Genomic DNA, 24,181 nt, shown 5'->3' with positions numbered 1-24,181 from the left:
GGGGAAACGAGGGGTAGATCTTTGAACTGAGCGGTGAAGAAATGGAAGGGAGGCTCCTTTTGGGCAGAAGAGGGTATTCTAAAGAGAAGCAATAGTGATAAAGGGCAGGATGGCCTGAGCGTCCAGAACATAACCTTGACCACAAGCACTCCAGGGCATACCTGTTCATGCAGTGCTCTGCCACAATAACCAAAAGGGAGAACCAATCCAAAGATAGATCGCTGGAAACACAGATGGGAAAACTGCGGAGCACACACCGTATTATTCAACTGTGGATGGTCCTGATGCTGCTCTCACACGGGGAGCCCCAGAAAGAGAGACTAAGTTGAAGAAACCAGAAACGAAAATCACGCTACATGATCGCTCATAAAAATTATCCAGGAATAGGTAACGCATAGGGCTCAGAGGGGATGGGAGAGGGGCTGGGGAGATGGCTCAGTAGTTAGAGGCACTTGTGGCTTAGTCCCCTACCCATACATAGAGGCTCACAATCATCTGTAACTCCACTTTCCAGAGCATGTGGTGTACTCTTCCGACCTCTGCAGGTACCAGGCGTGCATGTGGTACACTCACATGAAGGCAAAACAGATACACATAAAATGACAAGTCTCTTTTGGAGCATATTGGAAGGTGCCAGGGTAAGGGACTAGGGAATGAAAGTGGCTGTTTAATGGGCATGGTGTTTCCTTCTGGGATGGAGAAGACGCTTTATAAGATAGCGATGGTAGACACACAGCGGCATGAATGTACTAACTGCCCATTGTAGTGGCTAATCTTATGTTACATGAATATCATTTCAGTTTTTAAGATCTCTGAACTCTAGGGACTAGAAATAGGGGGAAGGTGAGACTGTAAAGGCAGTCTGAAGAGAAGCATGGCTCTCACTAATGCAGACAGACGGACAGTCTCTCTCACTACTGCAGACAGACGGACAGTCTCTCTCACCACTACAGACAGACGGACAGTCTTTGGAGGCTCTTACAGGCTTAAGACAGTGTTAAATCCAACAGATGAGTAGCTGATGTCTTACTTGACCGAGATGCGCTTTATGGGTCCTTACTCCTCTTGAAGTCCCATTTTTTATCATTTTTTCTTTTGCATAAGTTTTCCAAGAATATTCGTCATTGTAAAGTGTCTGATTCAGAATAGGATCACTAAGTGAGTAGGTGTATCCCAATCTTCTGGTGCTCTTTGGACTATAAAAACAAGAAGTAGAGATTAGAGTAAGGGACTGTCTTGGTGTCCTTTTTTGTTATGGTGACAAAAACCCAGGGGAGAAAGAATTCTGCCCCACAGTCCGAGAGCACAGTCCACCATGACAGGGCAGTCAAGGTGACAGGGACTTGAAGCAGCTAGCCACATAGCAATGGTGCCACCCACAGTGGGTGAGCCTTTCCACCTCAGTCAATGCAACCAGCATCATCCCCTTGCAGGCATTCTCCAAAATCTGTTTCCCAGGTGATGCCATCAGGTTTTATCAAGATGACAACATTAACCATCAAAGAGACCAAGTACCACATCCTACAATGACACACATGTCAAATTATTGTATGCATTTTACAATTTTTTAAAAGATTTGCTGGCTTAAGACTTGCCAGATATTATTTAATATTCAGAGTCCCTTAATAAAATCAATTCTCTAAGTTAGGCTGATACTTAACAAAAAAAAAAGAGAGTGACATAAACGGAAATGAAGAATAAGTCTAAAATCTATCTTAGTGTTTTAAAAGAGTTCCAGGTTTTTGTGTACGAAGACTATTTCGATGCATCTGGATAACTGGTGAAGACAAGCATCTCTCTAGAGAAATATTCTTACAGGCTAAAGGGAAAGATGTAGGAATTGGGATGTTGCTATCTTTTAAACATTAAAACATGTTGATTTATGTGCATGGATGTTTGGCCTGCCTGTGAGGCACATATGGCACCTAAGGAGACCAGTAGAGGCAACCAGTCCCCTAGAACTGGAGTGACATAGTTGTGAGGCCACAGGTGGGTGCTGGGCACTAAACACAGGTGCCCTGGAAGAGCAGCCAGTGCTATAACCACTGAGTCATCCCTCCAGGCTGGATAGTCTTCTTCCATGTGCAAGTCCCCAGCGAAATGCATGCTGCCAGCACTGTAACTCAGCTCAGAAAGAGGACACCGAATATCATCGCCAGCTGTTACCACCCACGGCACCCCCTCCAAGGATCCCCCCCCACGTGGTATTATCATGAGATATTACAGCCAGATACCGTGTGCTCCTGGACATTTTATACCACCACCCATAAAGTAGGTTTTCTTTTTTGCCAGAATAAAAAATAAGAATCAACTGAAACCTTTAGATTATGGAATCACAGGAAATACATGAAAGGGAGAGAAAGGCAGTCACTGGGAGAATCCTGGTCAGAGAGCTTTCAAGGAAGTGTGCTTGTCACTCGGCCTCCACGCTTGGCCAGGGCTCATCCTCTGTGGCAGGTGTTTCTGTAGAGTAAAGGATGGTGCTGGGGCCTGGGTACCGCAGGCAGAACAGGATGCTGCAGATTCCCAAGCCAGAGGCAACCTGGCTGAACAACATCTGGATCCCTGTGTTCTAACGGCTATAAAATGTTCATCAGTCTTGAGGGGGAGGAGAGCTTCTGCGAAGACAACAGAGCATACAGGGTACTTTAAATGGCTCTCCCCCTCACATAAGTAAAGATAAGCAGATTTGTTTTTCAACTGCACCAAAAAATTCCTGGGAAATGTCATTAGCTGGAGCGGAAGACGAGACTGAATGCAGGAAGCTGCACAAGCTGCTGCGGACGACTTTAAATAGAACTAGACTTTTCTTTTCAAAATTACCGCACAAAACTGGTTCCCAAGAATCGTGCTATTCGATATCTTTCAGGGTTTGCGCTCATTGCTCGGCAAGGTGTTTTCACCTTATTTTTAGTCTAATCACAGTTTGAAATACTCACTGCGATCTAGTCAATTCTTTTGTGTTATAAATCAGTGAAGTTGTTTCTGATACAGAGAGAGACAGACAAATGGACAGACAGACAGCCTGGCCCTCAAACCAGTCTTCTTTCTCAGTCCCCTGAGTGCTGGGATTCCAGGCATGGGCCACTTTGCCTGGCTAACTCTGACTTTGTTATTTATTCTCAGAAGTTGAGCACGGTGTTCTATCCACCAACATACTTACCTAGGGACTATCACCTGTTTGTTTGTTTTGAGACAAAGTCCCATTACATAGCCCTGGACAGCCTGGAACTCGCACAGTAGACCAGGCTGGCCTTGAACTCACAGATTAAAAGGTGCAAGACACCACACCCAGCCTACATTGTTTTCTCCAATACCCCCCAGTTCATGGGAAACATACATGGTTTGGTTCTTTCTTTTGGATACTTAACTATAGTTAATCATGCGAAACTTAGATTGTTTTATACTTCTCTTGTTTACTTTTAATAATCTTTTCTAAGGAAAATTTATTCCTCGATATTATTCTTAATATTCCTTAAAATACATATTAACATTTATGTGAATAATAAGTGTAGGTAGATTTCGTCTTGACAGGAAACATAGTTTTGTATCTTTGGCAATAAAAACTGATTTTACCAGGTACACAAAGATGGCATAAACCGTACAAGCTAAAATTTTGGTTCCAAGATTTAGACAAAAATGTATTTAAAGTCAGAGATAGTTGTAAGCCTCTCTTTAAAAAATTCTGCCAAGGGCTGGAGAGACAGCTAGAGCACTGGCTGCTCTCGCAGAGGACATGGGTTCAGTTCCCGGCACCCGCATGACACTGACATCCACCCGTAACTCCAGTTACGGGGGCTCCAGAGCCCTCTTCTGGCCTCCGCAAACATCAGGCGAGCACATGGAGCACAGACATAAATGCAGGAAAAACATCCATACACATAAAATAAAAATGAATTAAAAAAATTTAAATCTATCCAAACACATTTGTCAAAATTCCTGCTTCTGTTTTCCAAGTCTGTCATGCGTTAGATGACATTTTTGAAGTTACATCAGCGTAGAAGAATAGGCATAAACCAGTCGCTCTTCTATTCGGGGGAACTGTTTGTTCCCAGACTTTGACAGCAGGGCTAACTCAGTGAATGGATGACAGGCCATGCCATTTGCTCTCAATAAAATGGGAGGGACTCCCCGCCAAGCCATCAACAAATCAGTCATTAATCTGATGACACTCTGGTATTGGTTCTCTCTCTCTCTCTCTCTCTCTCTCTCTCTCTCTCTCTCTCTCCCTCTCTTCTTTCTCTCTCTCTCACACACAATCTGTTCATTTATAGATGGACCATTTTTCTGGGCACTAGCGTCTGTACATCGGGGAAAAAAAAATCAAAGTGGAAAGACGCGGATACCAGGTGCCCTATCACCCTAAAAACGACACAGGAGGCTGGATGCATCAGCTCATTTATCTCATCAGCATACAGTTTCTCTAAAAGTACTTTTAATTTATTAATTATTAACTTCATGTATAATATATAAATTGTCTTATAAATAATATATTTATTATAAGCTTCATATAGATTGCTTTGAGCAATTATGTGCTTAAAATAACGGTGGTAACTCAAATCTTTAGGTCATAGATAATGTTTAAAACTTATTTCCAATTAATATAAAAAGAAGTATAATAGGGTGATCAATAAATTGCTTCCACAACCTAAATGTCCTTCCGCTGGAGAATGGATAGAAGAAACTGTGGTATATATACACTATGGAATACTATTCAGCATGTAAAGAAAAGTGAGATCATGAACTCTGCAGGTAAATGGGTGGAACTACAAAAGATTGCATTAGGTGAGGTGAGTCCAACCCCAAAAGACAAACATTGCCTGTTTCTCTCTCTCTTTCTGTGGTTCCTAACTCCAAATCTTCATATACAAGTGTATGTCTCACTTCTCCTCAGAGAAAACATTTGCAACAGAGGCCATTACACAAAACTATAGCCTATCAAAATGCAAAGAGCAAGTAGCTGGGTGGTGCCCCGTCCAGTTGGAACATCTTCACCGCAAACCCTGCACCTGAGGCTCAGGGGTAACTGCCCCAGCTGACGCATCTTCAACGCAACCCCGGCACCTGAGGCTCAGGATACGTTCGCTGTGAGTCTGCATCTCCTAAAAACGTCAGCGAAGCTACAGATGTGAAGTCTCACCAACGTGGCTGACTAAACAAGACCAGAACAAGGATGACGCCAATAGATATGCCAACGTGGAAGAGAAATCCAACAGGGCCTCAACCCTAGACAAAGGACTACAGACAGCTATGGAACTCTGAGAATGAGAGAAATAGTCTTCTCCAGGGAAGTGCACACCAGTTGGTTAACCAACGTCAAGTGGTCAACCATGAAATCATGCACATACAAGCAATATTATATGGACTAAGCAGCTTGTAGTTTTATATATATATATATATATATATATACACACACACACATATATATGAGACAATAATTAAATAAATAAATAGGGGTCATGAATTTGAGAGAGATCAAAGGGGGTTAAATGGAAAGGGTTGTGGGGAGGAAAGGAAGAAGTGAAATAATAAGAGAGAATAAACATGTCACAACAGGAGGAGCATTTGCGGACAAGTGGAGCACTTAAGAAGGAAAAAGACAACCCTTGAGAGGTAAAGTAAGGGGGGTGGATTTGAGGGTAACCTGAGCTATTTAGATAGCTACAGTTAATATTAGTGTGCTAAGACATTTGAAGTACCCACTGAGGATGGTTAAAAGCTTATTTTGAAATATCAATGTTTCGATTAGACTAGAAGTATCATCCTTTACAGCTATGAAAACTTTAAAAATATGTGTATCTGAAAACTCGCTGAATGCCTCTGGTTTTGGCTTTTATCCCAAACGCTCCCTATTTAGACAACCGTCAGAGCCTGTGAACCTGGCATCCTCCTCAGGAAAGGACAGTGATAACTTCCCCAGCTCAGTGGGACATCAGCAACTCAGACCTTAGGAGTCCTGCAGCCTTGTGCTGTTGTAGGTCTACCCGTTATTTTATTCGCCTATAAGTGGAAATGACTAACATCTTTGGACTAATTGCTCTGTGAGGGGCTTGAGAACTCCTTCCATCACTGGAGGATCATCGTACCCTTTGTACAGACAGGTAAATCGAGGCATGGGTGGTGTGATGCCTTCCTGGGTGGCAGAGATAACAAGCGCAAGCCAGAAGGTTGCTCATAATCCACCTGACTTCCCAGGACCAACTCTAAAGGGCAGATTCTCGTTCACGGAATCGGTTCCCAGAGTGAACACAGGCCTTGGAGACCCATCGAGGGTCATGCAGTGAAAGACGGGACTGCCCCCCTCCCTGCTCAGTCACCGTGGTGGTTTAAATGAGAAAGGTCTTCCACAAGCTCGGGTATTTCAGCACTTGGTGGCACTGTTTGGGGGGTTATGTAGCCCTTAGGTCGTGCATGCTTGCCGGAGGAAGTGCATATCTGTGGGGAGGCGGGCTCATCGCTTAGCCCACTGGCAGACTGCTCTCTATCTGCTTCACGGTGAAGATGCACTCTCTCAGCTTCCTGATCCCGCTGCCTGCTGTCACCTCCTTAACATTCCAGAACCATGAGCCTAACTAAGCTCTTACTTCCATCATGGCAACAGAAAAGTAACACACACACACATATCCACACGAATGTACGCATGAACGCACGCACACATGCACACACACCACTGAGCTCAGAAGTGGTCCAAAAACCCACAGCCCTCAGCTCACATGCACCTAAAGGAGAAGCTTTGCATGCTAACACTGCAGTAACTGGGAGAGTGGAGGCCGAGGACAGCTGTATGAGTTTCCAGGACAGCACACGTGACAGCGGTGACAAATGTCCTCCCATGCACTCATCCACGCACTCAGCAGCCACCGCATTGCCTGCCTGCTGTAGTTTATGGGAGGTGTCCGAGTCATTTCTAATGTCTGTCAACACAGGTCTACAGCAACCCACAGTGTTCAGCGACGTCAGGAAGAACAAGCGGGGGATTTTCTGACTTCCTTATAGAAAGGCTGGCTGAAATTTGAAAGGTGGGTTCTCAAGATAAGCAGATGACCGCAGAGTGGATGGTGGGCCCTGCTCTACCCGTGTCTCCAGTTGCTATTTCTACTCGTTTTGGATTCTGATTAACAAAAGACAAAGTCAAGGTGCAAAGGGTCCGTGGATGTGACACAAGCGGACACCTACCGTATTAAATTGGCCACCGCTCCTGCTTTAGGTGTGAATGCTGTCTTCATGGTGGTAGCATAGGAATCCCAGTTGGTGTCACCTGCTAAAAGGACACCAGGGTGATTTGAAATGTGGCAAAAAGCAGAAGATCCCGACCAGATGTTGTTTCCATAACTAAAATAAGACCGCAAATGAAAGAAAATCTGTACAGTAACTTCATCTTAGGGTCCAATGAACCATAAGGGTCAACTGATGGTCTCAGTAGGAAGGGGAAGGTGGATTTATTTATTGGGTTTGTGCCGACATTATAACAGGCTAGTCGCTTCTCCTGAGGGCTATTTCTCAATTTAGGTATGTGTGAATGCACGCATGTGTGAACGTATGTCACGTGAGCTAGTGACTGAAGAGGCCAGAAGAGGGCCAGGTGATTCTGAACAACCCAGTGAGGAGCTGCACTTGGGTCCTCTGACAGTGAGAGCTGTCAGTGCTCTTAACCACTGAGCCGGCCCTCCAGCCCCACACACACGCTATCTTAACAACTCTAAGGTGTTTGTTTGACAGTGTGAAGAAAGTTGACGTGAGTTCTACCTTCAAATGGCCCCTATTACATTTTAGTGACCCGCTGGCGCCATGTTAGGAAAATATGTGCACACGTTGGCATCTCCCCTTGTCTCTTCCTCTCGTGCCCACTGCCACCCTCCTCCCCAGTCTTCCTTCCTGCCAGCCCGTGTTAGCAGTCCTACCTATTGTGTTCCACAGCTGTATGAGGCCGAAGACAAAGAAAATTCAGAGGAAACAGGGACTTTTGCCTGCAGAGAACAGGCATGTTTTACCAAAGAGACGTCAAACAAGGATGTTAAAAACAACAAAAGCTTCGGGCCAGAAGTTTACCGTATGAGATCTCCCCAGTCATCCCTAAATCTATACGCACAACATAAAAACTTCCTTAAAATGTCAACTCCACCAGACATTCTTCATGCAAGAAAGAAGTAAGCTTGCGTATATATCGTTACTTAATTTTTAGATTTTATTTAAATTTTAAGCTTTGCTTAATCGTTAAACTATGTTGTAAATTACACCCTTGGAATGCCGTAACTTAGAAAGCCGTGGGATCATGTGTATGAGCTCACTGTAGACAGTGAAGCCGGGGGCTCCCTGGGGAAGCCCATACCCACACTTGGATATGTCTCATTCTTTCTCTAAGTGCCTCTCTTTCTCTTAACCCTGATGCTTAAGGTCCATGTTAGAAGTGTCTTTAATAAATTCCAGCTCTTCATCATATGCTTGCTCATTGAAATGCCTTCCGCAGTGGAGCTCCTAGGACCTGTCTTTCAGGTAACTCTTTGGATGCTGAAGGCAGCCCCACGGGACTGTGTCTCTGCCTCCCCTGGCATGCGCGCATGGTCATGTGATCATGCTGAAATATATGCATATGTGTCAACACAGACATAATGCATTTGGTGGTTTGAGTCAGAATGCCCTCATCGACATATATTTGAATGCTTAGTCACCAGTTCGCAGTGTTTGAGCAGGATTAGAAGGTGTGGCCTTGTTGGAGGAGGTATGTCAACTGTGGGCACACTTTGAAGTTTCGAAAGTCTAAGCCAGGCCAAGTGGCTTTCTCTCCTCTCTTTCCCCTTACTCCCTTCTGTGCCCCATACGTGGATCAGATGTAAGTGCCCAGGTACTGCTCCCAGAACCATGCTGCCCACCTGCTGCCACGGTCCATGACATGATGGTCTCGGACCCTAACCCTCTGGAGGGTTAGGAGGTTGGAGTAAGCCTCCAAATTCAATGTTTTCTTTTATAAGGAACCTTGGTAGCGGAGTTTTGTCACCACAACAGAAAAGCAACTAAGGCAGTGGGACTTGGCTCTCACCGTTTTGATTTACAAAAGTGAACTCATATATGAAAGGTACCTTTTGCTTTATCAGTGTCTTACAGTGACCTACCTGGGGCATAATAATTCACCCTTTTCAATAACTAAAGTTCTGTAGCATGGGTGTTACTGAAACTACGAGTACAGGCAAATCAGCAGGGAAGTTAGCTTACAAGGCTACATCCTGGACTTGAAGACTGAGAAGAGAACCCAGTGAAAGAGCTGTAAAGAGCATCCAGCTAGTACAGGAGACACCCAACATGTGGTGTCATGAAAGGTAAGGAAAGGGACTTCAGGTGACAGAGGAAACAGTGGATGCTGAGATCTACCAGTGAGCGTCCACAGTAGCAGAGCTTATGTGCCCAACTTCCTATGTCAGCCAATGACTCCAGAAGGATGCTGAGATCTACCAGTGAGCGTCCACAGTAGCAGAGCTTACGTGCCCAACTTCCTATGTCAGCCAATGACTCCAGAAGGATGCTGAGATCTACCAGTGAACATCTGCAGTAGCAGAACTTATCTGTCCAACTTCCTATGTCAGCCAATGACTCCAGAAGAATGTTGAGATCTACCAGCTCTCCACATCATCAAACCTACTTCCTACATCAATAGACCAGCTCTCTGTGTCAACAGACCAGCTCCCTACATAAACAAAGTGCGACAAAATTTGTTAAGAATACAGCAGTCGGGCTGGAGAGATGGCTCAGAGGTTAAGAGCACTGGCTGCTCTTCCAGAGGTCTTGAGTTCAATTCCCAGCAACCACATGGTGGCTCATAGCCATCTGTAATGAGATCTGGTACCCTCTTCTGGCCTGCAGGCATACGTGCAGGCAGAATGTTGCATACATAATAAATAAATAAATCTTAAAAAAAAAGAATACAGCAGTCTCCCTGATCTGCAATTTTAATGAAAGGTATTTTAGTCAACCTCCATCCAAAACTTCAAAGGCAAAATTCTAGAAATTAACTTGTAAGTTTAAAACCGCATGCCATTTTGAGTTCAGTGATAAAAATCTTGGACCATCCAGATCCCTCCAGCTCTGGCTGCGTACCATTCATGGTCCATCATATCCACGTTGCATACACTGCATGCCCAGTAGTAACCCAGCCCCTTTCTGGCAGTACACAATGGGTTGTATGTAGGGCCAGTACCAAACATGATGTCAGAGCATAGAGCCTCCAGAAGTGTTCACTGTAAAATCACAATTCAGTCATGGTCTCATTTTGCATTTCTGGGGTTATTATTGGTTGCTTTTTTTTTTACTTTATAAGAATATGGATTGGAATTTCTTGTGTATGTATGTGTCCAATCGTATAGAGACAAGACTGCTTTCATCAGATCCAGATAGGCCTTGAAAACCCCGGTGAAACTGCTCCAGGCGGTGCCTTCCAGTCAATTGCCCGGACACATGTTCCTGTACGGGGGTCTTTCCTCTGCCGAGGACAGCTGAGGACTGGCAGCTGCCAACATGGATTCCTCAACGCCTGGCTCTAGGAGTCGAGAGGGACAGGAGCAACATGCCTGGTTGCCTCCAGGGCCCGAGGCCAAGAAGGTCTCCTTTCCGTGCCTCCCGAGCACAGCCCAGCTTCTGTCTGTTCTCTCTGATTCCCAGCGTACCTCCGTTTCCTGTTGAATGCTCTTCTTACTGCAATCCTTTCTGTCAGTTTTGTGCACGTATGCCTTGATCTGCATTGACAAAGGTCCTGGAAACGGTGCTACTCCTCTACCTTACTTGAGCATCCCATGATCCATAATGACAACATCCTCAAACTGTTTGCCGGGGAAATCTTTGCAGGTCACTGGTTTCTTCTGCACTCTCAGAGGTCGGTGGAATCCCCAAGGCTTTCTCAGTAGCCCCAAGCCCATCTCTCTTGCGGTGCCCTTGTCCTCCTGGTTGGTTCTTTCTTCTCTAGTTCTAGTTCATCCAAACCCCCTCCCCTGGTGTGGGACAATGTGGTGCTCAACACTGGGACACGGAGACCCTTTCCAGCTTGCAAAAGCACATGGTGGAGATGCGTTGAGTCACAGGAGCGCAGAGTCAGCAGTGGGCTGACATCCTAGGCTCCCCTGGCACCCTGAGAAGGTTCCCATCCTTTTTGCTCAGATGTGGGGGAGAGGCGAGGTCAGATCCCAGAGGGATTTTATCAAACTGGGGAGGGGGACCACCTGAGTTGTGGTTTAGTTTGAGAGGGCTCTGATGGGGAAACAGATGTGAAGAAGGCATTTCTCTGATGTGCACAAGGAGCTAGAATTTGAAGCACCGAACGACCCATTGTGAATGAAACTGAGAAACAGTCCAGCTGCTGATCGCCTATCTCAGAAAGCCTTACCCTGCCTGGTAACCATGGTGACTTACCCAAGGTGTTCATGGTTGTGTTAATAGTGTTAATCAGGGTGCCGCCGAGGCAGAGGCCTTGCATCCTAGCCCTCAGGAGGCCAGAGACACCCTTATCTCTATTGAATTTGAAAGCATCCTAATCTACACAAAGAGTTCCAGGCTAGCCCAGGCTACACAGTGAGACCCTGCCTAAAAAAATGATGAATTATATATTATTATTATATTATTAAATAGTGACTAACGTGTGTATTGTACTAAACCATAAAAGTTTTCTGTGTATACTATTTTGTTTTTACAGCAATCTGATATGTTGATAGAAGTTTTTGCACATGCTGAGGTAGAGGCCCTTCTGGGACACCCATGAAACTGCCTAGTATGTTTATATGAGCTTATAAGGTAGGTATATTGTGGTATGATGTTTTTGTACACTGTGGAGATGTGTCTCTGCCAAGGCACCTTCTGATTGGCTTAATAAAGAGCTGAACAGCCAATAGCTAGTCAGAAGAAGATAGGTGGGACTTCCAGACAGAGAGAGGAACTCTGGGAAGAATCTGAGGCATGTGAGATTTGCCAGTGAGCACAGCAAGTCAGACGCACAGAAAGGTCTGTGTGTGGAGGAGAGGTAAGGAGCCACATGGCAGAATGTAGATTATATAAATAATCTATAGATTATATATACTCTATAATATATATGTAATCTGTAGATTATATAGAGAATAAATGGGTTAATTTACATTATAAGAGCCAGTTGGGAACAAGCCTAAGCTAAGGCCAAGCTTTCATAATTAATAAAAAGTCTCTGTGTCATTATTTGGGAACTGGCAATCCAAAGTCTGACTACACAGGTACTACCAACATCTAATAACTCTTTTTAACAGTTGACTCTTTTGTTATTTTTATGTGTATATGTGTGCCTGTGTGAGTTTGTGTGCCCCAGGTGCCTGCAGGGGCCCACAGAGGCCAGGATTGCACTCCCTGGAATCAGAGCTGTAGTTGCTTGTGAGCCATCACACGGGTGCTGAGACCGGAACCCAGGTCCTCTGCAGGAGCAGTCAGCGCTCTTAGCTGCTCAGCCTTTCCTCCAGCCCTGCATCTGTCGCTTCGCACTCTCACTGTTTGACGGCTGTGGAGACCCAGAAATGTGAGCCTATTCCACCTTGTCTGAAGGTCAGGCAGAGAGTTTGAGATTACTTTTGCTCTTTCAAAGTTGTTAAGGACACAAGCGGCTACAAATGAGAGATTCTGGCCTAGGGTGTGGTTAATTAGTATTTTGAGTGCTGAATTAGATCTGCTCCACCTGGACCAAAGGTTGGAGAATCCAAGTCCATTCCTTGTGTCATGCTAATGCAGTCTGTTGCCTCCCCCTCCCCTTTTGCAGTGAAGTATACAAGCACATGGAAGAATAAACGAGAGGAATTCAGTATTCGCTGAATGTCCCAATGCTGTTCTATGTTTCTGTTGTAGTTCTCTTATATCTCTGTTCCTAACATTTCTAATCCTCATGCTCCTACCCTGGAACGTGTGAATTATGTTGAAGTTGGCTTTTGACATACGGCCGCCCAACATGCACGGTTTTCGACAGATGACCAAATGCACTAAGTACTAAGTACTTCTCGTGTGCTCTGAGGCCTATGTCCGAAATCCTGGAACTTGGAAACTGACGGTGTTCAGACGAGGCCATCCCTAAGCATGCAGTCACGGACCTGGAAATGGGGAAATCATCCTGATTGTTCTCTGGGACCTTAAATGCCAAGACAAGTATCCCTGTGACAGACACTGGGACCTCAGAAGCGGAGACTTAATGACATGTCCACGGTTGTGAACGCTCACAGAAGCAGGGGTGGTGGCACGTGCCAGTGTTCAGAGCACTTCAGAGGCAGAAGAGGGAGGATTATGAGTTCAAGGTCAGGCTGGGCTAGTTAGTGAGACTCTTCTCAAAAATAAATAGATAAAAAAAACAAAACAACTACTGACAGCCAGCTGAAACTGAAGGAGAGAAGGAAGATTCCTGGCCGGGAGATTCCAGAGGCACAAGGCCCTGCCTGCACTTAGAATCTATATCTGGCCAGCGGGCTCCTAAATTGAAGTTATTTTAAGTTTGTGGTTTTGCATAGCAACCATGGAAAAAAGAGTACAGTACCCCAGAACTGCTCACTCACTCAGTCATGGGAGTGTCTAAAAAAACCGGCACCATCTATCTATTTGAGGACCAAAGATTAAATAGTGACACACCGCGGTGACTCTTTTCGGAGCGTTACTTTATAAGCAGCAGAAGATGGGGCTGGTAAGCGGCTGTGACAGACTGAAGGGTCAGAGTCAAGATGACCCAGGAGAAAAAAAGTGGAGGCTGAATCAAAGAGCTCTGTAAACAAATTAAGGGACCAATAAAGCTGCCTTCTCTAACAGCCTGGGCCCTCGGCATTATGCTCTCAGTGTCTGGAAGGTTCCCAGGAGAACAGGAATGGGATTTTGTGCATGCTGAGGTAGAGGCCCTTCTGGCACACACATGAAACTGCCTGGTCAACAGCTGGATAGTTCCGGTCTGAACCTTTGGAGCTGGGGTCAAAGAGTAGCGTCCCTGGCAGTTTGTGCAGCAGGGGAAGTCCTGTGGAGGCTGATCACCCAGGTAAGAGGGGGACTCCTAACCTCACCTAGTCCAGACAAGGAGGGCGACTACCGGCAGTGAACCCTGACAGAGTGCTTAGAAAGGAAAATGAGAATTAAGGAGTCCCTTTGGGAATTCTGGGAGCGTCCCTCCCCCCCATCTCTCCCATAGAATCCGAGAACGTTTGACGTTTTCGAACTGGTTTTTTTTTCTTTCACTTTCCATTCTTAGTTTACAGAGAACAAGATTGGAATGTAAACACACACTTCATTGTTCTCTTAGAAGCATAATTCTAAAGAATCTGCACAGCCCTATCACCAGCTAGGCTAGACGGCAGAAGCTGGCCATTATTGCTCGGAAGGGGTGGAGGAGCTGACGGTGCAGTTAGTAATCATGATACTGGTGTCACGGCTAACGGTCGGGGAGGTTGTCTTTCCGCGAACGCAAAAACGCTGAGCTGGTAAACTCCCGCTGCCTCCGCAAGCAAGAACCACAGAGAAAAGCTCTCCATCTGTCACCTGGCACAGCGCCTTTGAAACAGGCCCAGCTAGAGCGCAGCGCTGTCTGCAGCCGGAGCGGCCCCGACCCGCTGACCCCCACTCCTCCCGCCGCCCCGCCCACCGACTCCGCCCCTTCCCCTCCCCCTCCCCGGCCAACTGTATTTGCTGTTTGCCAGACCACGACTAAAGAACCAGCTTGATTCCTTCTCTCCCTCCCAAGCTTCCCCGGTTCTGTTCACTCGTCTTCGACCCTGTTATCCCTGTAAGGACACTGGGTTTTTTGTTGTTTTGTTTTATATTGTTTTGTTTTTTATCGTGTTCTTTCAGGATTATTCCTGAAGTGTTTAAAGGGGCACCCTAGACTTAGAGAGGGAGGGAGGGAGAGAGAGAGAGAGAGAGAGAGAGAGAGAGAGAGAGAGAGAGAGAGAGAGAGAGAGAGCAAAACAGGGCAGGGAGTATGGAGGGTCGGACAGGAGCGAGGTTGTGGTCTCCTGGTCTTTTTGACTCACTTGTGTCTCCTTGGGTTAGGCCCTCCTCTAAGAACGAGGCAACACCCCTAAAGATGGACACCCTTGAGCAGAAAGTACCCTACTTCAGACACCCCCACCGCACACACGGCACACCCCGCCCCGCAGACCCGCAGCGTGGGCAGTCTTACTTGACTGGAGCTTGGGGTCACATTCAGTGGGGCACGGAGCCTTGTCACTATATTGGGCCATCTTGTCTCCCGCCCGGACAAGGCAGAAGAAACACTCCACTCGGAGCCGGAGCCCCACCCTCTGAGCTGTGCCTTTGTGACGCGTCGCTATGGAAACACCCTGCGGGCCTTCTTTTCCACTGAGTCTCAGGCCCCAGGGCCCAGAGGGTGGATGCTTCACGGGGGCGGGGGCGGGGGCGGGGGGTGGATTGAGGGGGGGGGGATATCCCTGACCTTCACCGGCTTCTCTAGCCCCAGAAATACTTTCCACGCCATTGTTTTGGGTACTGGCAAGCAGGAGCAAACTGAAGACTAGTATCAGGCCTCGTGTACTGGTGCACACATGAGAGCGTGACCTCAGAATTAGAAGGCTAAGGTAGGAAGGAGGCCAGACCCGGAAAGAGATGCCTCAAAATATGAAATACACCAAGTATTAAAAACACCAAGGTGGACTGCCAGACTTCCAATCACACATTTCTGTCCACTCATAATTGTCAGTGTAAGCAAATGTAGGCGAGGTGGGCCTGGAAATTTGCAGGCACAGGATCTGGTATCAGTGGAAAGGCGCTCAGAGGTTCTCTAACAGCTCCCTGCTAGGTCAACCTAGAGCCTAGGTCCGGAAACACTAGGCACGGGCTAATTACGAAGAAAAGCTTATTTTTCCTTGAGGCTTTTGGAGGGGGAGGTACAAGTCCAAAGGGGTGTCCAGGCATGGTGGCGCAGGACTGCATTTCCAGCACTTGGAAGGTGGAGGCTGTAATGGTCTGTCTCTTTAAGAGACAAGCCACGCCCACTCCCTCCCCCATCCGCTGAGGCAAGCTGATCTTCCACTTCCTGCCCGAGTTCTCTCTTTTTTCTAGCTCCCTCTCTGAGAAGCAGCTTCCCTGTCTCTCATCATGGCTGTGTTCGTCGTCGCTCTCCTGTCCTTGCTGGTGACGGGTGCTTTAGGGAATGAATTTAGCATATTAAGGTCGCCAAGGTCAGTTGTTTTCCGAAATGGAAATTGGCCCATACCAGGAGATCGAATCCCAGATGTGGCAGCATTGTCCATGGGCTTCTCTGTGAAAGAAAACCTATTTTGGCCAGGGCTTGCAGTGGGTAACCTATTCCACCGGCCACGGGCTACCATTATGGTGGTGGTGAAGGGAGTGGACAAACTGGCTCTCCCCGCGGGCAGTGTCATCTCCTACCCTTTGGAGAATGCAGTTCCTTTCAGTCTCGACAGTGTTGCGAACTCCATTCACTCCATATTTTCTGAAGAAACTCCTGTGGTTTTGCAGTGGGCTCCCAGTGAGGAAAGAGTAGCTCTGGTGGGGAAAGCAAACTCCATTTTTGAAGACCTTTCAGTCACATTACGGCAACTACGTAATCGTCTGTTTCAAGAAAACTCCGTTCTCAGTTCTCTTCCCCTCAATTCTCTGAGTAGGAATAATGAAGCTGACCTGCTCTTCCTTTCTGAACTGCAAGTGCTACATGATATTTCGAGCTTGTTGTCTCGTCATAAGCATCTAGCAATGGATCATTCCCCCGACTTGTATTCACTGGAGCTGGCGGGATTGGATGAACTTGGGAAGCGCTATGGGGAAGACTCGGAACAATTCAGGGATGCTTCTAGGATCCTTGTGGATGCTCTCCAAAAGTTTGCAGATGACATGTACAGTCTCTATGGTGGGAACGCCGTGGTAGAGTTAGTGACTGTCAAATCATTTGACACATCCCTTGTAAGGAAGTCAAGGACCATCCTTGAGGCAAAACAAGAGACTGCCCCAAATCCCTATAACCTTGCATATAAGTATAATTTGGAGTATTCAGTGGTTTTCAACTTGGTACTGTGGATTACGATCGGCTTGGCCTTGGCTGTGATCATCACCTCTTACAACATTTGGAATATGGATCCTGGATATGATAGCATCATTTACAGGATGACTAACCAGAAGATTCGGATGGATTGAGTTTTCCTTATGCTACACTTAGACAACAGGTTTTGGGAATTGGCTGTTCTGTTAAAGTATATCTTTTAGTATGGTTTAAAGTAGATGGTATACCTTAAATTTATTTTAAAGAAAACATAGATTTTGTTCCCTATTTTGTGTGTGCCAGTTGTTTCCTTAGAGTGGTTTATAGTGTTAACACAAATGAATTGTGATGTAGATTCCATAGATGTTCAAATACTGTTGATATGGCCATGTAATAACGTAATTTCATTCCATTTAATACATTTGGAAATATGCACGGAAGGAAATGTAAACCACTTAGAGTAGTTGTGTTATTCATGTTGGAGAATGCACTGGGTTGGAAGCTTTCAAATGCTTGAGTTCCTTGCACAGGACAGATAAATCCTAGTGCAGCTGTTATTTACTATGAACTATTTGTAAATGTCTTAATCTGATGTAAATATCTCTGAGACAGGAGGGAAGGTTTTAACTAAGAGTAGCCCAAAAATACTGGATATGCTTACACAGTAGCTTAGTTTTGGAAGTGTGTGTGTGATTGGCAGGTTAGCTGTTTTTAATCTCTTCTGCAAGTTTGGTGATCTGTGTGGTTTAGTAGAGATATTAAAAATATTAAAAGTACTGTGTTGATTTCAGAAGAACCGAGAGCCAGGTCAGGTGACCAAGTTCTCCCATCTTTACTGAAGTATACCCTGCCTTGTCCCTGGTTTACTTATGTTTTTGTCTCTAAATTCTTCTTGCTGACTCTGTTACATGTGTGTTTTGCAAAGTGGCATGCCTGTGGTAGGGCCCACCAAAATCATCCACTTTGCCCAATTTCTGTTCATTCTGTGTATGTGTGTTCAACTTAAATGCACCCATGTTTACCGTTATATGTTATAATTGTCTGTTTATTGCATCTCATTTCAGACTACAAAACAATAAGTCTCATGTTTTAAACTGGTATGTACTTTTAAGTCTCTTACAAAAAATACTTTATATTTAATCCATTCCTCATTTAAAATATTCTCTACTATTATCAGTTCTGCTGTTAACCTTCTATTTCAAGCAGTTTTTTCTTCTTTCTGCCTTTTTATGAGTGTGAATCTTACCTGTTAAGTTGAGAGCCAGTACAGTCAAGCTCAGACCCAACCTTCCAGACAGATTCTATGCTGTAGTTATACCTAATAAACAGCCCTCAACTGCTCAGAGATCTGGGGAATATGACATTTAAATGTTTAATTATTAAAAAACTTTTCATAAAAAAAAGAGACAGTTTGGCTCCTAGTAACACTCTACTTCCTCCAAAGAAGACAGAAGACAAATGGGCACACAATGACGTCCATCTCAATTTGCTGCAACTGCCCAGTGCTAACCACTGGGCAAAACTGCCTTTCATCTAAAATAAGATCTCCAGACATGGACAGAGTCGCTGGAATCGACAGCCTAGCTGTTCAGGTCAAGGTAGGCTTGTCTTCCTACAGATTTCTTAGCCCACAGGATCTTCTGGAGCCTGACAGGCCCTGCGCTAAACAGCAAAAGGCAAATGCGACCTTCAGCAACCGTGGAGGACCCTGAGGAGCAGCTCTAGGTGTTGACCAAGTAAGTTCTCTGTCGTTTTTTAATCAGTAACTCAAGTAAAATTTTATCGTTCTCAAAGATCTCTGATGCAGTTTGACAGCTGAGAGGTTTTGTCAGTTTAAAAAAACAACCTCACCAAACAAATTTCAGTAAAATACAAATACAAGATCCGCAAGCTGTAAAGCTGTGAAGACAAATACGAGTTATCAAACTTCTCTCTCATGCTGCTTTCCATAGTCTTAAACATACTTTTCATTTTGCAAAAATATCTGTCACAGTCATTCTGACATAAATATGCTATTGTTTATACAATGTATATGCCTAAAACTTCTGTTTTCACAAATCCAAAGAATTCTCGTGAGTTCCAGGGAGCCAAATTGAAGGATCCACCTTAAACAGGTCAGATACATCCCCCTCAATTCCCTGGTCCTAAAATTGTTTTCCGTAACTTAACTTTGTCCTCTGTTCTGCCAATACCTTAAACAGATGTAAGAGACACTAAACAGTTCCATACCACAAACACCGGACAGGAGCAAAGAGACCAACTATGCCAGGATGTAACCAGTACCCAGCCTTCTCAGGTTCTCCCCTAAAGACGACGCCCACAAATAAGCAGGAAGAAGTCTTAAGAATCTGCCGCCCCAATTCCTTTAACCTGTGGTGCCTAACCTCCCACTTTTTTATTATAAAAAAGAGATGGGAATGGAATGATCTCTTTAAGAGACAAGCCATGCCCACTCCCTCCCCATCTGCTGAGGCAAGCTGATCTTCAGCTTCCAGCCCGAGTTCTCTCTCTTTTCCATCTTCCTCTGGGAGAGGCAGCTTTGGTCTCACCCCCGCCCCACACACACACACCTCTCTGATCTTCTTCCCTTCTCCCTTCCCCTCCATAACCCCCTGAATAAATACCCAACCTCACTCTTCATGGTGTGCCTATCTCTCTGTCTCTTACCGACCCCTGCCACATGGCTTGCTGCAGGGGACGCCACCGGAACCATCCACCTTCGGAGACCTGTGGCATGGTCTCATGCTAGGACTGGTTGCTCTTGGGACCCCCGCCCACTGCCTGCCGCAGCCAGGGAACCCACAGCAAGCTGCTCAGGGATCTGCAGCAATTTTTATTTTTCCATTATAGAGGCAGCAGGACCAAGAGTTCAAAGTCATCCTCTACTACATAGTGTGTTCAAGGGCAGCATGGGTTACAGGAGACCCTGTTTTTAAAAAGTATAAAAACGTGCAAACTGCATTCCTGGTACCAACCATAGGATGTAGTGAGGGCCAATGCGTTACTATTTGATGGCTCACCCACCTACCCACCTATGTATGCATACTAGAGTCTGACTTTTTATTTTCCATTTGTGACCACTCTGTGCCTGAGAAATTTTTATGTAAGCCAGGCATATAAGGTTTACAAAACAGATAGACGGGTCAAACATTTATTAATAACCACAGGGAACTTTAGTTTAAAACAATTCATTGCTGTGCATATAATTTTACCATCTATGAAAGATAAAAGCAAATTTTCATACTAATGAGATGGTTTTGCTTGTTTGTTTTATATAAAAAATTAAATCTTGGCTGACTATTTGATGCTGCCGGGCAACATCATCTTCAGCTCTTCTCAGCGTCGGCCAGGACTTTGGTTTCTGAAATCACCAACCCCGGAAGACCATTTTGCATAAATACCTAGTACAAAGTGCCAGAAGTGTGCTTAGGCCCATTTCAAAAACGAAGTTCTGTCCCAACCCTAAGCCAAAACTCATTACCAGATTTTTATGAAACTCAAGTCAGCAAATCAAAAGGCCCTTTTTTAAAATGAAGCACCCCTGATTGAGGCTTAGAGGAAAATAGCAAAACCTTCCTCGGTGGTCTCAGTGTGGGTGTGGACAGCGTGTGCAGAAAACGTGCATCATAACTTTCTCCCCAGAGATTATTACGATCTATATCTGTCTCCATGGATACCATAAACCCTGACTCCCTGTTTATCGCCATGTAATAACCTGGTCTCCTTGCTCAGATCTATGTAATAACCAATCTCTCTGTTCAACTCTATATGATAAACACCCTAAGCTTCCAGGGTCCTGAGGTTACATGTTTGGTTTTGAACTAACATTTAACACTGTACATGCAGGAAACTTAGTGTTGTTTGCAGCCCCTCGTTCACTCACAGAACCCTCTGTAGGACCAGTCATGACAAGCTCAATAGAGGCCTGACTCTCAGTAGTTTACCTGGTTCCAAGAAATACCACAAACTGAGACTACCTAGGCACCAGCTAGGAACAGAACATCCAAAGGAAATTCCTAAACATTCCAACCATTGTAGAAAGGATCACCTGCCAGCACACACCCATTGCTTTTCACTAGGACACCCCTAGACCAGTGTCAGCCAATCAGGGGTCCTGAACCTTCGAAAACCCTCACCCCCACCTTTGCTACCTTAAAATCCAACCCTAACTGAGCTCAGGGCTCTCTGACCACTCCAATACTATGGATACATGGAGAGTCTGAGTTTGTGAACTTGTGTAAAAATAAAGGCTATTTGCTTTTACATACAGAACTCGGTCTCCTAGTTGGTTTTTGGGGGGGACTCCGTGATCTGGGCATAACATTCCCTCATAGCACAAGAAGCTGCGTGTTCATCACTGGGTGCGCAGACAGTATCTGTGTTCATATTCCTGGCAACTGCTGGTTGTCAGTCACATAGTAGGTGCTTAGTAGCTACTGAACGGTTCCAGAAAAGACAGCTACCATTCATTCTTGGGAAGAGGGCTCTGGAAATACACAGTGGAGATTTCTGGAAACTTGTTTAGTAGATGATTGACAGTCTGGCCTTTCATCCCAGCACTCTGGAGGCAGAGGTGGAACTCTGAGAATCTGAGACAAACATGTCAACATAATGAGTCTAGGCACCCAGGGCTGGGTAAGGAAATCCTGTTTTTTTAAAAAAGGAAATAAAATAACAATTTACAACTCCTATTTACCCTAAAAGGAATAATTGTAACATCATCTTAGAGAAAAATAAGGCCTCCCAAAGAGGACTTTATTTTATCAAGAAACATTGAGTAGGCATCAAAGATCACATATGTGTCTGCAAGCGACATTTTTATGATTTATTTTTATCATTTTTAAATGTGTGTGTGTGTGTGTGTGTGTGTGTGTGTGAGCGAGAGAGAGAGAGGGAGAGAGAGAGAGAGAGAGAGAGAGAGAGAGAGGAGAGGGATGGACAGGTACCTGAGGAGACCAGAAAGGGACATTAGACCCCTTGGAGCTGGAGTTACAGGAGTTACAGGAAGCCATGAGTCACTAGATGTGGATAGGGGAATCTGGATGTGGGTGCTGGGAATTGGGCTCTGATTCTCTGCAAAAACCACAGAGCATCATCTTTAAAATTAAGAACTAATTCAGAATGTTCTGGTAGGGGAGCCTCATACACACAATATCAGGAATGTAGCCCTTTTTAATGTAGTAAACAGCAGAAGATGTTAGGAGGCACAGACTCCTGTCAGTGGTATTTAAGAGGGAATGAGTCTAAATTAGGGTTTAGTAGCAGCATCTAAATTAAGAAAGTGACACCCAATAACAGATTAGCTGTCTGGAAATGGTAGGGCTGATTAGCATAGCATAATTTAAGATAAATATATTTTTAAAGCAGAGCAACGAGCATATAGAATTTTTAAAGTGAGTTCTTATTAATATCTTAGATTTGTCTCCTCTTAGGCGAGCTAAAATGTGGGGTGTGCACTGAATGCAGATCCAGAAGCCATCTTTGTCACTTTCCCTCTGGGGGACAGCGAATCCTTTTGTGAGCTCCGGGTCTCTTGTCTGTAAACACTGGGCTTACAAAGACATAACCCTGACCACAGTTTACCAGCGGTTACCCACACAAGTGAAGATATTTCTCTTTTTCCTCATTTCTACTCTATGTTTCCATTCTTATTATAGTTCCTCATCTCTGATCAACATATATATTTTGGTCTGGGTCTCGTTACTGTGAATGGCATGGCTGGGTTCCTGACTTTGAAGTTTGTTTGCTTGAGGCAAGCCTATAACTGATTAAGCCGTTGCCTGTTTGGTTAGTTCTGTTGTGCGCTTTCCTTTCTTCTCTCTCCTCTCAACAAACACTGCTTGTGTATTGAATATAAGCTGCGTGATGGCATTGAAAGCAGCACCCTAGATATGATAGGGGCTTGCAGACAGCATGCACAAAGACAAGACGCCCACGTCTTAAGGATGCATGGAGCCAGCCAAGCAAAGGGGAGGGGTCCGGAGATGCTGAATAATTTCTTGGTGCTGGGGAGGGTGCGGGCACAGAGCTTGTGGCAATAGGACTGAGTTCTGCAAGACCAGCAGTCGAGCTACAGGTCACCCAAGTGAGGCAGGGGCTCAATTAGTGGCTTGCTCAGTGCTCAGTCGAGTGCAGGTACCAAGCCGAACTTTAGGAGAACTCAGAACTGTCACTCAGGAAGCAAAACATCTAGGTCACTGACTTGCCTCGATAGTTTTGCATAGATCTCAAACAACGGAGATATGGATTCCGTAGGTTAAAAGTTAATCAATTGTCAAAGACTGTGTGGTTACCCAGGGGTCTGATCAGACACCTTGGACCACATTTGGGTCCACGGCCCTACTGCAGCCAGAGTCTGTTGGTGTCCGGGGGCAATGCTGCTGCTGGGACCATGGCAATCTGGGTGACCTTTGCCACCACCTGGGTCCATGGTGATAACTGAGGACCATGTCTAGGTCCATGATCCTACTGTAGTTGAGGTCTGTGTTGAAGTTCATAGCCCAAGTTGCCACCAAAGGCCACATGGACCCTTGGGTCTGGGCCACAACCTATAGCCTTGTTGGTGACCAGGGCCCATGCTGAGGCCAGAGCCATCCTGAAATGAGTGGGTGGGGCGTCCACCTGGAGCTTGGGTTCATAGTCCCACTGCAGCCAGGGTCTGCACTAAGTCTGAGACCCGTATCACCACCAAAGGTCACACAGAAGCCCAGTGTTAGGGCCACAATGTGAGGCCTCTGTATTGTCCAGAGACCACATTACTATCAAAATCATCCCAACCCGAGTCAGGATGGTCTGTTTGTGCTTCCACCCAAAGTCAGGATGTTGTCCAGGCCCAAGTTGCTGCCAAGGGCCATGTCTGGGTCCATGTCAAGCTGTAGTTGGTACCTGTGTTGATGTTTGAGGCCTGTGTCACCTCGGGCTCATAGGAACCATGCCGAGCTGGCTCCGTGCTTCTTTGGTCCAGGAAAAACTAGCCTTGTCTCTCACTAAACATTCTAGCAAGAGATCTGGCCCTCATGGGAGAGCAGGCCTCTGCACTTGGGAGAGATGGCCCTAACCCACCCCACAGGCAGGGGTGAGCCGACCCTGAGGGTATGGACATAGGGGAACTGACACCGGCCTCCTCACCTGAGGCGGGTGACCCGAGGGACTCAGACTGACCTCCTCAGCTACCACTCGGGCCCACAGCCAGGCCCTGGGTTGACC

General features: G+C 45.6%; 1 protein-coding gene and 1 pseudogene across 7 annotated transcripts in view; one reads left to right on the top strand and one right to left on the bottom strand.

Moving 5' to 3' along the window:
* The window catches only part of Tex26 (testis expressed 26), a 32,431-nt gene extending 17,145 nt beyond the window's left edge, over window positions 1–15,286 (bottom strand). Inside the window, exons 1-4 of one of the 4 annotated variants that reach the window (XM_087902717.1) lie at window positions 15,140–15,266; window positions 7,902–7,967; window positions 7,177–7,261; window positions 1,031–1,196 (exon numbers count right to left, since the gene is read on the bottom strand). In XM_087902717.1, the coding sequence (XP_087758843.1) occupies window positions 1,031–1,196; window positions 7,177–7,226 (216 nt within the window). In that variant the 5' untranslated portion in view covers window positions 7,227–7,261; window positions 7,902–7,967; window positions 15,140–15,266. Of the gene's footprint in view, window positions 1–1,030; window positions 1,197–7,176; window positions 7,262–7,901; window positions 7,968–15,139 lie in introns of all 4 variants that reach the window. The other 3 variants (XM_087902715.1, XM_087902714.1, XM_087902721.1) reach the window with 3 other exon arrangements.
* On the top strand, window positions 13,653–19,615 carry LOC125390154 (renin receptor pseudogene; annotated as a pseudogene). Of its 3 annotated transcripts, none has more exons than XR_015736921.1 (2): window positions 13,653–14,002; window positions 16,039–19,615. The product of XR_015736921.1 is annotated as a renin receptor pseudogene, transcript variant X1 (transcript). The 3 variants fall into 3 exon arrangements; XR_015736922.1 differs by lacking the exon at window positions 13,653–14,002 and adding an exon at window positions 14,632–14,743; XR_015000511.2 differs by lacking the exon at window positions 13,653–14,002 and adding an exon at window positions 15,414–15,554.
* The last annotated feature ends 4,566 nt before the right edge of the window (window positions 19,616–24,181 follow it).

This window comes from Myodes glareolus, chromosome 2 (assembly GCF_982192425.1).
Source record: "Myodes glareolus chromosome 2, mMyoGla1.1, whole genome shotgun sequence".
In the NCBI taxonomy this organism is placed as follows: domain Eukaryota; kingdom Metazoa; phylum Chordata; class Mammalia; order Rodentia; family Cricetidae; genus Myodes; species Myodes glareolus.
The sequence above is the reverse complement of the archived record's forward strand: the minus strand, read 5'-3'. Positions and strand labels throughout refer to the sequence as shown.